Below are 14,340 nucleotides of genomic sequence, written 5' to 3'. Positions count from 1 at the left end.
GATGGAAACCAATATGAAATAAAAAAACCGAGATGGTGCCAAAAAAAACAACATACATGGGGTATACGAGGAGAGGTTATCAGAAGATGATAGCAGCAAAGGGAATAGCAGATCGAAGAAAAACCTTGTAAAAAAAAAAACCATATTCAGGCCAAAAAAAACAAATCAAGGACAAAAAGATCACGGCTATTGCTGAATGTTGTGGTTACGAGAGTTTGGAATCGACGGATAACGCAATGTGACGGACGGTCCTGCATGCTTACGACGACTATAAATCTTGCGCTTATTGACAGTGTTGGGAAGGAGTCGATTGGGATTCTTGTGATCCGGTGCAATGCGATCCCAGTAGTCGCGAATAGGTCGTTTGGAATCAAAATCGCTTTCATATTGCCAGGTATTGTCCTTCGAGGACGGATAACCTACCCAATTGACAAGAAACTTCATTCGACCAGTCTTTCTTTCAACGCGATGATTGATGATGGCTTGCACTTCATAGTGGCGAGGAAGTAAGCCTTTTGTAACATGATTGTCCGAGAAATCGACAACGCGAATGTGCTGGGTAGGCACATCACGGGGCAGCAATTCACCAGTAATGTCGGCTAACGTATAACTACCATTGCGAGTATAGTTCTTGATGAAATATGGACCGAGCCATCTGGGGTGAAGTTTAGTTGATCTGACAGGGTCGAAGAGCATGACCTTTGAATTGATGGGATACTTCTCTTCAATGATCTTGTGATGCTTTTCGAAGCGCTCATGGTCGCGCAATTGTGTTTCTTTGATACGCTTATGGATGGCAGGGATTACCACATCCTTAATGTTCTGTAAGCGGGCATCAATGACTTCCTTGGTAGGATCCTCGGGTGTCTGGTCAGCATTAGGCAATTGAGTGTAATCCTGGAAGAGATTTGGGGCACGCCCAAACATGATAGCAAACGGCTGCGATTGATGCAATCTAGCGTATTGAATGTTCATGGCATACTGAATGACATCGAGATACTCATCCCATGCCTCAGGTTCTGCAGCATCGTGTGTCAATGATTTAATGATAGATCGTTTTGAAATGCCCACATACGCTTCGACAACACCATTAGCTTGTGCAGCGTACGGCAACGAAGTCAAGCGATCCATGCCACTAATCTGACTGAACTCTCTCATAAATGCTCCAACAAATTCAGAGCCATTGTCACTAGTGAGTCGCTTGGGAAATCCAAATAGACAACATACACTAAGCAATGCTCTTGCAACAGTGATTGGACTCTTATCAGGAAGAGCTCGTAGAATGGTGAATCGACTGAAATAATCGACAATGACTAGCAGGAAGTTATTGCCCGAGGTGGAAGTCGTAGCGAAATCACCTAAATCGATAGCTATATGATCGAACACATTGTCTGGCAACACGCTACGAGGAGGATGATATCCCACTTGGTAGATACCATGCGATTGACAAGCATGACAATCCTTGGTTACTGTGGCGATGTCATTGCGCATGTTGGTCCAATGTACCTTGTAATCATTGTGCAAAATCTTTTCCATTGAATTGATGCCCACATGACCGAGTAAATGCACTCGCATAACAAGCTCTAGACGATCCTTCTTCGGAGGAGTCATGTAATCAGCATATTTCATAGCACGTGAAATAAGAGCATTACAATCTGACTGTCCACCAGATGAACCATTGTATGAACTTTTGGCATCAGCAGTCTGTTGATTCTTTAAATCTTGAGCGCTGACAGATGGCATGTTGTAGGTGCTCGCATCAAAAATATCAACATTGCTATCATTCAATTCCTTGGAATAATAGTGTGGATCCAATTCGGTTGGCATCCCAAAGGAAAGCTGCTGCAATTGCTTTTGATTGTTGAACTGCTTCTTGCGTTTGAACTGCGTACGATTGGAGTGATTGGGCTTAGCAAGAGAAAATTGAGTGACTTGGGACTCTTTGGCGTTGGTGAAGCCATGTTTGTTCTTTCGCGTAGGTTTACGCTTTTTTTCAGGTAGCATAATACTTTGATTGTTATAACGATTACCCCCACCCAGGTTATTGCCACCCTCGTCATCGTCAGAGGTGAATAACCGACTGAGTGCATCAGGTAACAGGTTACGCGTACCAGGGATATGAACCAGCTCATACTTGTAATCAAAGAACAGTTTTTCATACCACGTCAACAGCATCATGTTGGGCGTACTTTGCGTTTGAAGCCAGATTAAAGAGCGATGATCTGTGTGCAAGACAAACTCAATACCGAAAAGCCATTTGTGGTATTTGGTAAGCATGTAGACAATGGCAAGCAACTCACGTTTGGTGGTAGAATAGGCCATTTCAGAAGGGGAAAGCTTACGACTCGCCATGACAACGTAATGAACCACGCCATCCTTGATGTAGTAGATGATACCACCGATAGCAGTAGCTGAGGCATCAGTAGCGACGTGCAGCTTGTAACGAAAATCAACTGGGCTGAGAGCGACTGGAGATGACAGAGCATCCTGCAACGATTTGAATGCCTTGGTGTGCGCATCAGTCCACAAACCAGAAAGGGATTTACAATTGCGCAATGCATCGAGAGGTGCTGCCAGTTCGCTGTATCCAGGGATGACATTTCGAAAGTAATTGCAAAACCCCAAGTACTTCATCAGCTGCTTACCAGTGGTAGGTATAGGCCACAGATGAAAATTGGTCAATTTGCGAGCGTCAGGCACAAGGCGGTTCTGAATGATGCTCCAACCCAGCACATGAGTACTGCGCTGAGCAAACACAAACTTGTCCTGGTTAATTTGGAGATTAGCCTTGGTCAGACGACGGATCACCTCAGCGACTAACGCAACGTGCTCATCCAGAGAGTCAGTGTACGTAAGGCACCCTAAATCATCGATATAAAGTGACACCTGATCAAGCATGTCGGTAAACAAATTGGATATCAAGCGCATAGCTAAATTGCCCATGAAATTTACTCCAAAGCAAACCTTCCTGTGGACCCATTGCGTTTGCGTGAATGGATCGGTAAAGGTTAACTTGTGGCGATGACGTGGATCGACCAAGAAACTCGTGAAGAAACTTTTGATGTCGATGGAACTTGTCATGACAGCGCGGCTGTGACGAGCATGGATCTCATCAATGCGAGGCATAATGTACTTGTCAGTGGAGACCAAGATTTGGTTGAGTAGGCGAACGTCAGCAACAATACGTGGCTTGTCAAACGAATATTCACCATTAGAATTCTTTTTGGCAACGACGAGCAACGGAGAATTCCAGCCATTATGACTTGGACTGCGCTCAATGACACCATCTCGTTCCCACTCCATCAACTGCTTAGACACAGCTTCCTTATAGACAACTGGAATAGGATAGGGAGCACGATAGGCAACCTTACCAGGGATTGTCTCGAGTTGGACAATCGCACCAGGCAAGTTACAATGAGTAGTGGCAAGATCAATGGCAGCATTTTCTACCAATAACTGTTCAATAGGTTTGAAAGCCTTTGCACGCTCAGCAGGTGATCCGTATGGATCGTTATTAGGCTCGATGTCAGGATCAATGGGGTCGGGAAGTCTGGGTCCAAGCTCTTCAAACCATGTTGAAGCAAGGCCAGTGATTCCAATCTGTAGATCAGGCATGATATCCAACCCAAGTAACATGGGGCAATCATCCGAATCAGTAAAGAAATCAAATATCTCAAATGTGTGAATAAAACTGCGTTTATTATACGAGATTTTAAGTGAGCAAGTGCCAATACGAGGTTTAACACTGTCTGTATGGCCTAACTGGACCTGACCATGAACAGAGCGGTTGATTTGAACACCAAGCTGGTTGGCGAAACGAGGGGAACAAATTGAAAATGTACATCCCGTATCTAAAACACCATATACCTTGTGCGATTCTACGACAAGCGGAATAAGAAGTGAATTAGACTTATTGACAGGCAAGATGGAACGTTGATTATCCTTACATTTGTGTGCATGAACTGCAGTATGTAGATCAATGTCCATAGGCTCAACAGCCGAGTGGCAATCACTTTGATCGTGACGACTCTGTTTAGCAACAGCAGCGGGCACCAACAACGAGGAACCAGATTCACTCGAGTTGTTGTTACTTTGCTGATCTTCCTGAACAACAACAGAATTACCAGTAGTAGGTTGGGCCTGAGGAGACGAAACAGACGATGACGACAATGCGGCACTGCGGCCACCATTGGTCTCAACAGCAAGACGAGATTGAGAACGCGGAGGGTTCTTTTTGATCACTTGCAAAAGCTCAACACAGTCGTCAGTGCTATGGGTCTTGCTATTTGGATGGTATCTGCAGAACTTGGCTGCACCAGCCTCAGACAACGAGCCCACAGTAGGATCAACAGCAGAAGCAGTTGCAATAGCAGTGCTACCAGCGGTGGTAGCAGACGACACCACGCCCTCTTGAAGGCGCAGCATACCAAAACGATGTAAAGTACTAGTAGGAGCATCACCAGTACGCACAGCCGTGTTGCACTCATGGGGACCAGCAGAGTAATTGTGGGCACCACAAGTACGGCATCGATCTGATGCCTTGGCATCCGCAAGCGACATCATGTAACGACGACCCGATGCTTGGTTGCTGGTTGGCATTGAGTTGGCACCACCTTTGTTTTTCAACTCTTCCAAGAAGAGCTTACATTCCGAGGTGTCATGGTTGTGAGGCTTTCCATGGTGGAAAGTGCACGACTTGGTAGCCTTGAAGTGAGGCTTGCCCACGCGGCCAGAAGAGACACCAGCACGAGACACAGCGGCAGGACCATCAGTAGATGAGGATGATGCCTTCATGGTATGTGAGCGGCGGGGGGACGCAACTGGAGCCCATTGTGATGCGGCAGATCCAGCAGCAGTGCGAGCAAAAGCGGGTGCTGAGATGGCAGCAATCTCATTTGCGGTCATAGTTGATAGTGATTCACGAGCGATACTGACGATAATGTCAACATCGTAACTATCAATGATGCCCTTGGATTGACGGATGGTGTTGATCTTATCCTTGACTACCCAAGGAATGGCATCCAGGAACAACTTAGCCAACAAGTAATCGGATGGGGCTTGATCCAGGGATCGACGACGCAAGTCAGTAAAACGATCAAGAAAGGCCTTCACGTTTTCACCGGGCAAAAGTTGAATGCTCAACAAATCAGACGCACAACGTTGACGTTCTTCCAATACGCTAATGCCATAACGAGCCTTGATAGCCGACTTGAAATCATTCCACGATGCAGGAGCAGTGCAAGCAGAAGTGAACGAGCCGTACCAAGTACGTTGTTCTGGAGACAGCATAGGTGGTACTAAGCGAGCATATTCCTTGTCGAAATCCATCTTGTAAGCGAACATGACATCCTCAAACTTCAACAGACAAGCGTCGACTGTAGGAAATATAGGGCTTTTGGGGTCGAATTCATCCATACCAACCCACTGAAATGCAGGTAAGTTGTTGGGAAAGAAAACCGGTACAGAGGCGCTCTTGTTGGATTTGACTCCATCGACTGAGGATGAGCCAAACGAAGCAGCAGCCGAAGAAACGAGGTTATCATTTGCAGTAGCTTTGGATGCAAGCAAACAATCTCGAATCTGTATGATACTTTGAATGGACGTATTCAACTGGATCAACCGAGCTAGGGCCTGGGCTCTGGCCTCCTCACTTTGCTCGAGGAGCAAGGTCGTAGAGAGAAGCTGAACTTCGGCGAGCTGATTGTCAACAATTAGCTTCAACTGATCAGTGCGACCTTGAAGATCCACATCACTAGAAGATGAACTAGCAGAGGAAGGGGGGTCGAGGTCCATCGCATCACTAGCAGTAGTAGTGGGAGCTTCGCCAGCTTGACCACCCAATTTCTGAGACGTTTCAGCGAGAAAAAACTGAGAAGGGCCAGTAATATCTACAGCCTTGGTGGCACTGGCGTCTGAAGGACGCAGCTCAGTGTTTCCAGCAGGCTTAGATTCGGAACTGGGGGGTGTGGTGGTACTTTGAGCAGACATCAGAGTATACAAAATTGAGAGGTAGTAGTAGTAAGAGTAGTAGTAATGATACAATCAAGGTTTTGATTAAAAAAAATGATGAATTCGTAATAATAAGTCGATGATAATAATCAGTTGTCAACTGTATCTAAAACGAAAGCAAAGAGCTTCTTTATTACAGGGCATCTAGCTTGCTTAAATATGGTAGATCCCTGGTCAATGACTACTACGTTGAGATGGTATATAAATAGCAGGCCACTGGGGCCTTATGGATTGTTGGTATAGCTTGTTGAGAGGCCACCTAAGTCGGTATGTTTCATGTAGTGTAGGTGGATCTCGATATTTTGACATTGGGGAGATTGAATGTATTGTAGTTCCTGAGGCACCTGTGCACACACAATTGACTGGACTTGTAAACATAGATGTGATGTGATACGATAAACATCATCTATGCTGCTACACTGTAAAAGGTGGCTTGAGGAGAAAGTGAATGTAGCCTAAGATGCATGCTTGTATGCAACAGTTGTTCCGTTGGAGAGTGCTTTGAATGAGCGGAAATCCGAGATAAATCAGAGGATCGGGATCCAAAGCAGTATGAAGATGATGAATGTTCATATCGGCGAGGGACTGGCTCCAATACAGATCTTGCTTATTGAAATGCGCGATTACAGTAACCTTGACACTTGAGCGTCAATAATATCCTGCAAATTTGAAACTAATGACTTGCTCGGATTGAATTAGATGTTCATCAAGTTAGCAGGGTATTTTTGATGGTTGTCCACAACAAAGGTACCATATCTAGCCGTAAAACTAGACTTAAAGTCTATTCGCAATATTGGACACTCATTGTGGAATTTGAGGCTTGATAGACTAAAATTCACGGAAAAAAAGAATAAAAAAAAACAGTAATGTCAACTTGATAAAGGTATGTTTTATTATCAAACTGACAGGTGTAAAGTAAACTTAAGTCTCTCTACTGGCCAGGTAGATGATCCTTTTTATATACTATAACAATGGATAAAAGTTCTATTAATTAGATTAACAAATAAGTCAACTCAGATCAACTAATGTCTGATCATGCTAAAAGACAACTCCAGCAAGCTAATCATGATTTAGCTCTGTCTGGATGAATAATTAGACTCTCATCCGAAGTACCCTGATCTATCCTTTCTATAAGGATAATTAATATCGATCTAGTAGCATGTATCCGATAGGTAAAGTCTTCTTTGTCTATATTAATAGTACATATCTGAGTGTATATCGCTAAGCATACATCTTTAGCATGTATCTGGATATATGGCATGTCTATAGCATATCATATGCATGTCTATAGCATGTCTCATATATAGTACAAGTCTGATTTATCAGAAATAAATTATTTATAAAAAGAGTATGAAATTAATCAGGTAAAGAATATCGTTTATTACATTGGAAATAAGAGGGTTTATATACTATTCGAATTGAGGGATTTGATGTGAGGATAAGGTATTAGATGGGTTGATTTGGGTGATAGGATAACAGATCCAATCTATTATCCTGAACATGCCATTATTCGGATCGTAACTGAATCCTGTTTCATGTCAAAGTTTATGATCTGATGTGATCTGTGCTTTAACTAATTGCTCCTACGCATTTGGAGATCCGGTTTAGAAATGACACATCAAAGTCTGTAGTACATAAAGTATCTGTAGCTAGTATCACGGATATAAGCATGTGTCTTATAGCGTGGATCATAAAGTGCACATCTGAAGCAACAAGCTCATATTGCATTAATCTTGGTGCCTATCCAGATATGGTAAACATCCGTAGTCAATGTCGGAATACAAGTATAAGTCTATAGCGCCATCCATGTCCGTGGTGCCATTTATAGCCTATATCTTATATAGTATGAATCTTATAGTACTAGCGTATCTGAAGTCCATATCTTCTTATAGTATAAATCGATATCGTACATCTAATCCAGTGTACATACAGTTTATATCTAAATCTGGTAACTGGATGAACTGTCGGAATGCAGATCATAGTGGATGTATTCCACAGTCTTTATTACTATAAGATTTGGATATTGGTTATATCCAATATAGTTTGTGTAATGCTGTGTGCTATCAAGGTTAGTTACTGTTTGATGTTCCTGGTAGCTGGCGCTCTAGGTTTAAACCTGCGCTTCTTATTCTTGTTTGTGTTTAGCCTGTCAATGATATCCTGCAGATTTAAATTACTATTAGAATATCCTTTAACCTTGACAAATATCAATTATCCTTGATGGTCTAGTGGCTAGGATTCGTCGCTCTCACCGACGCGGCCGGGGTTCAATTCCCCGTCAGGGAATTTTTTTTGGAGCTGGAAATGTCGGTGTATGTAGACATTATGTAATTTTTCTTATGCAGTTTGCTAACATGTAGAGATTAATGATTTAGATGTAATGTCAGCGGTATCGAGTCCGTGATTCTCTCTTTAAACCAATATTTTTGCTAGTGTGATATAACCAATCTCAATGCATCTGTCAAACTTGCACAATAATAAATGTCATAAATGTTTTTTTTATGAAATGGTTAATGACGCCGCTGCTGTGATCAGATGCGATTTTACATGGAAGAGAGCTTTTCTCAAGGCTTACTGTAGTAGTGCTTGTGGTTTGAGTGCATTGAATACAAAATGCAACGCTGTTTTGCCTCTATAGGGAATAAAGAAGTATCAGAATTATAGTAAATTGAAACTTAAAAATGAGCATGCTGTAAGTAGCACATACATTTGACTCCTGCGTTCTCCCCTCTTCCAATTTTAGGGGCGTTGGTCGTGCTCACTTATTATTTGATAAGTTTTACAGCAATTTGTAGCCATTTGTCTACACGATACTACAAATCAATGGTCAAAATGCTGAGTGGCGATGTATCGTGAGATTGCAAGCAATAATAGTTTCAGCCACTGCTCCATGACATTGCCATCCAAAAATAAACATTTGGTGTTTCAGTCTCGACAACAACAACGACGACGACGATAACGAAAGTTTGGAGAGTTTATCTCTCGGTTTAAAATTCTAAATTGTATCATGTATTTTCCTTTTCCACGGAACTCGAGGGTATATTGAAATTCCATCCTGACCTTCGTCTGTACCACTGCTGGAAAACAAATTAGTTCAAACGGGGTATTTCATACGGACATGTCGTAAATCAATAGAAAATGCTAGACTATTTAAAGTGCTTCATTGGCACATCTCACGTTTGCAAGCATAAATCAGGGCAATGAATAACAAGCCATGCAGCAATGTATATCTATAGCATGTGTTGTGCTGAACTTTATTATTTACGAAGCGGAAAAAACTCATTGTTGATTCAGCAACAAGAGAGCTCAGCAAATGTCCCCCATATGCTGTCATTTTGGATCTGTTTATTACATGTACACGCATGCCTTTATGAACGGGTCAATAAATATTGATAAATCGTTTAATTAACCTTAAAATCGAGTCAATAATATGCCTGGCACAGTCTCGTAACTGAAATCGTAGCATTTGGAGCGTATACTAGATGAAGCATGTGCCGACTGAAACATGTCAAGCTATGGTACTCGAGATGTTGATTATACAGTTTGCACGCAAAACAAAACAAACAAACAACAACTGCTTATACACAACAAACATGAAATAAGATCAATTAACTTCAAGTGGCACAATGTCAGCTCAAAATGTAACATGGATCAGAAAACGAATTCTATTTGATATCGAATCTTATCTTATTATACGTTGCAAATGAGATGTGCTACACTAGAATTCAGACTGTATAAAGCTGCATACAACTTGATGTTCCATCGAGTTACATCAAGAGCGTGCATAAGATAGCAAGCGCACATGTAAGACATCCATTCAGGACACCAGTTTAAATGCCGGTTGAATGGTTATACAATATATGAAATCATGAAGGAGAATAGATCAGTAATGGCAGTGCCATGCCCGACTATTTTTAGCAGCAAGAGTATCATACTAATTTAGTTTGCTGTTCCATGGTGAAGCGCTTCTCACTCCTGTCTTGCATATTTACAAAAGTACCAGTACTATGCCATGGGGAAATATTCATCTCTCGCTTCATTAGATACAATATATACAGGTCCCATGCGATATGCAAATCTCAACAAAAACAACATCCCAAACATCAACAAACATGGTATTTTTTTTCATGTCTTCCATGGCATGCTAGACTCCTTCCACGCTCCCACCCCTTTTTGCACGGTTTCTCGACATCTCGAAAGCCTAGATGTCTTTCTTTATAATATACCATGATGTTTTAATTACAATCAATGTTCAAAAATAGATGTCGAGTAACCTGCTCTATCGATTGGCTTGTTATTTTTGGGTACCAGTCATCGGAATCAAGCTCCAAAATAACTAAACGAGGAGAGTGAGCGCCAGCAAAAACAAGTTCAAGGGCGTGGCCGCGGGACAGCCAGTAGCGACCTATGGCTACACAATATCCGCGGGATCTGTGTGTGTTTGTTGGGTTGGATTTCATATAAATAGGCCAACTTGTAAATCACATCTTTTTTTCTGATTTCTCTTTTCTTCTTCTTCTCCTCTTCTTTATTCTCCAAACTCGTATAAAACATGTGTGGTATCTTTGGGTAAGTTGAATGCGTCGTGCTGGCATGTAGAGAGAGCTGAATTGACCCATCGTCTTGTAGTTATTGTAACTTTCTCTGCGAAAAGTCTCGTCGTGAAGTCTGTGATACTCTCTTGAACGGTCTTTCTCGTTTGGAATACAGAGGCTACGACTCTGCTGGTAAGTCCCATTTCTTGCGTGTGATACATCTAGTATTGAGTACTAAGGAAAAATATGCACATTAGGTTTCGCTGTTGATGGTGATAACGAAGATATCCTCATCATGAAGCAAGTCGGTAAGGTCGCTGCTTTGAGAAAGCTCGTTGACGAGCAGCAACTTGACTTTAGCAAGCCTTGCATCAGTCAATGCGGTATGGCACACACCCGTTGGGCTACTCACGGTCAACCCTCTCAAATCAACTCTCATCCTCAACGCTCTGATGAAAAGAACGAATTTGCTCTTGTCCACAATGGTATCATCACCAACTACAAGGAAATCAAGCTTTTGCTCGAAAAGAAGGGTTACGTCTTTGAGAGTGATACCGATACTGAGTGTGTTGCCAAGTTGACAAAGTACGTCTACGACTCTCACAACAAGGACATGAGCTTCACCGAGTTGGTCAAGGCTGTCGTCAAGGAGTTGGAGGGCTCGTACGCCTTCATTTTCAAGTCTACTCACTTCCCCAACGAGATTGTTGCCACCCGCCGTGGTTCTCCTCTCTTGATTGGTGTCAAGACTGCCAAGAAGCTCAAGGTTGACTTTGTCGATGTCGAGTTTGGTGGTAACAATGCCGCCGGTACCGATAGCAGCTGTAAGTTTGTGTGTGTGTGTGTGTGTGTGTTTGTTTGGTAAATACTAAATTAAACTAAATTAAATTATTCTCAATTTTAGTCGCTCCTGTTGAAGGTCAAGACATGTCTCGTCCTGCCTTGAACCGCTCTCAATCCAGAGCCTTCTTAAGTGAAGATGGTATGCCTCAACCCATTGAATATTTCTTGGCTTCTGATGCCTCTGCTATCGTTGAGCACACCAAGCGTGTCTTGTATTTGGAAGATGATGATATTGCTCATATCGCTGACGGTGGTAAGTACATACCCCTTTCTCTCACCCCTTAATACGCCTCCTGTTAGAGATGCCAGTAAACTCACACACTTTCATTATTCTAGAGCTCCACATCCATCGTGTCCGTCGCTCCAAGGAAGACAACACTCCCGCCACTCGTTCCATCCAGACCTTGGAAATTGAATTGGCTGAAATCATGAAGGGCTCATTCGACCACTTTATGCAAAAGGAGATCTACGAACAGCCCGAGTCTGTCGTCAACACCATGCGTGGTCGTGTCAACTTTGAGAATCACGAAGTTACCTTGGGTGGTCTCCGTGGCTTCACTCACATCATTCGTCGTGCTCGTCGTATCATCTTCATTGCTTGCGGTACCTCTTATCACTCTTGTCTGGCCACTCGCTCCATCTTTGAGGAATTGAACCAAATCGGTACTCAAGCGGAACTCGCTTCTGATTTCTTGGACAGAGCTTCTCCCATCTTCCGTGATGATGTCTGTGTCTTTGTCTCTCAATCTGGTGAAACCGCTGATACCATCTTGGCTATGCGTTACTGTTTGGAACGTGGTGCTCTCTGTGTCGGTGTCACCAACACGGTCGGTTCCTCCATCTCTCGTGAAACTCACTGTGGTGTCCACATCAACGCTGGTCCTGAAATTGGTGTTGCTTCTACCAAGGCCTATACCTCTCAATACATTGCTTTGGTCATGATGGCTCTCCAACTCGCTGAAGACACTACCTCCACAAAGCAAAGACGCGAAGAAATCATTGACGGTCTCTACCGCTTGCCTGGTCACATTAAGGAAGTATTGGCTATTGATGGTAAGCTCCAACAGCTCGCTGTGGACCAATTGGCTCATGAAAAGAGTTTGTTGATTTTGGGTCGTGGTTATCAAAATGCTACCTGTCTTGAGGGTGCTTTGAAGATCAAGGAAATCTCTTATATTCACAGTGAGGGTATCTTGGCTGGTGAACTCAAGCACGGTCCTTTGGCTTTGATTGACGAACACATGCCTGTCATCTTGCTCATGACTCAAGACAGCCTCTACCCCAAGGTACAATCTGCTCTCCAACAAGTTGCTGCTCGTAAGGGTACTCCCATCATCATCTGTAACACTGGCGATCAGAACTTGGTCAACTCTCACAAGACAATCGAAGTCCCCAAGACCAGCGACTGTTTGCAAGGCTTGATCAACATTATCCCTCTTCAATTGCTCTCTTATCATCTTGCCATTTTGAAGGGTGTTGATGTCGATTTCCCTAGAAATCTCGCCAAGTCTGTCACCGTCGAGTAATTTATTTCATATTCAAAATTATCACTTCCCTTCATAACACAAACAAAATAATCATATATATTTTTCCCTCCCCTTTTTTTTGTATCCTCATTTCAAAGAATTTGTTCATTTTCCTCTCACCCATATACACAGCCTTTATTCATCAACACAACTGAATAAAGTTTTAAATTCAAGAAACATTCTTTATTTTATACGAGTCTTTCGACACTTTGGGTGGTTTCCTGATCTACGCTTCGCTTCGGTGGAAACCAACCTACGTTCAAACGGCTCGCACTGCCGCGGACCTTTGGCTAATATCGCAAAATTAATATAGCTAAAATGTTAGAAGAACCATGATCGTTGATTGATATAAAATCACTAATCATATGAGTGTTTATGCTTCGGATGATTCTCTACCTTCGCTTCGCTTCGGTGAGAACCAACCTGCACAGCGGCAGCCCGTGCTGCTGATTGCTCTTGCGTATCTTATCAAAATACTGCTACTTTCATTTTGACCCTCCATCTACACATAAAAATCCTCTATATTATCTGTGGATCTGATTCTTATGCGATGCTCTACATCCATATACACGTAGCTACTACATATACAGGCAAGTAGCATACTGACATTTCCCCTTTTTAGTCGTTAGTCTCTGATACAGCAAAATCTGAGTGCATTTGAGCTGCGTTTTCTCGCGTTTGAAGCCGTTTAGATGGTCAGAATAGCACCAAACAGTTGCTCTCATCTGGCAGTTACTTTCTGACACCTTTGCTCAACTTTTTGGGGACCAAAAAAACATGGACAAAAATCGGCCAAAAAGCATGAGGTACTCCTCATGGTTTTCATTGAAAATCAAACAATCGCGTTTTTGACCTTGATAACGAAGACTTTTACTATGGTATATATAAGATCAAAATGTTTCTATCGATTCAACGTAACTCCTGAAATCATGTTTGTGGGACTTTGGTATGGAAAATTTCGACTTTTTGGCCAGAAACCTCTTTTCATATTTTCATAAATTGCTTGATAAGTTTATTCAAAACATCTACCTTGCTTGGTACCATTGGATGCGCCTTGAAAAGTACTTCAAGATTGTATTAGGAAGCAAAGGCTGATCATCACAACTTGTATAGTCGGATCTCACAAAATAATTTAATCGAGTCGAAAATCATCAAGATTTGGCCAATCTGAAACAGACTGTGATTCTGGGTCTGAAATAATTATGGCTGGCGAAGCTGGCAGGCAAACTCAATGCCTTTGAAGCGTATGGAAATTAGGTGGCAGGTTATAGCACTATCGTTTATTATGCTATTTTCTTGCATTCTATATTTAATAACGTTAGTCTGGACATTGACGATTCATGAGCTGCATAAAATATATGCAGTAAGTAGTGAAATCTCTTAGGCTCCGGGCCGTCGTTCAAAGAAAACTTTGACAGCATTGAGCA

The 14,340-nt window shown here is 42.4% G+C and overlaps 2 protein-coding genes and 1 non-coding gene across 3 annotated transcripts; 2 read left to right on the top strand and 1 right to left on the bottom strand.

Moving 5' to 3' along the window:
• Nucleotides 1–186: 186 nt before the first annotated feature.
• ATC70_003108 (uncharacterized protein) lies at nucleotides 187–5,988 on the bottom strand (the record flags this gene model as incomplete). Its single annotated transcript, XM_064822474.1, has 1 exon — nucleotides 187–5,988. One exon carries the CDS (start codon nucleotides 5,986–5,988, stop codon nucleotides 187–189), a length of 5,802 nt encoding a protein of 1,933 aa, XP_064679074.1.
• Nucleotides 5,989–8,223: 2,235 nt separating this feature from the next.
• Nucleotides 8,224–8,295, top strand: ATC70_003107. Its single transcript has one exon. It is a non-coding gene; the product is annotated as a tRNA-Glu (tRNA).
• A 2,266-nt stretch (nucleotides 8,296–10,561) lies between these two features.
• ATC70_003106 (uncharacterized protein) lies at nucleotides 10,562–12,913 on the top strand (the record flags this gene model as incomplete). The annotated part of the gene is made up of 5 exons (XM_064822473.1): nucleotides 10,562–10,578; nucleotides 10,639–10,736; nucleotides 10,802–11,368; nucleotides 11,449–11,640; nucleotides 11,724–12,913. 5 exons carry the CDS (start codon nucleotides 10,562–10,564, stop codon nucleotides 12,911–12,913), a joined length of 2,064 nt encoding a protein of 687 aa, XP_064679073.1.
• Nucleotides 12,914–14,340: the final 1,427 nt, after the last annotated feature.

The sequence above is a fragment of the Mucor velutinosus genome (genome assembly GCF_035048745.1).
Source record: "Mucor velutinosus strain NIH1002 chromosome Unknown tig00000165, whole genome shotgun sequence".
NCBI lineage: Eukaryota > Fungi > Mucoromycota > Mucoromycetes > Mucorales > Mucoraceae > Mucor > Mucor velutinosus.
The sequence above is the reverse complement of the archived record's forward strand: the minus strand, read 5'-3'. Positions and strand labels throughout refer to the sequence as shown.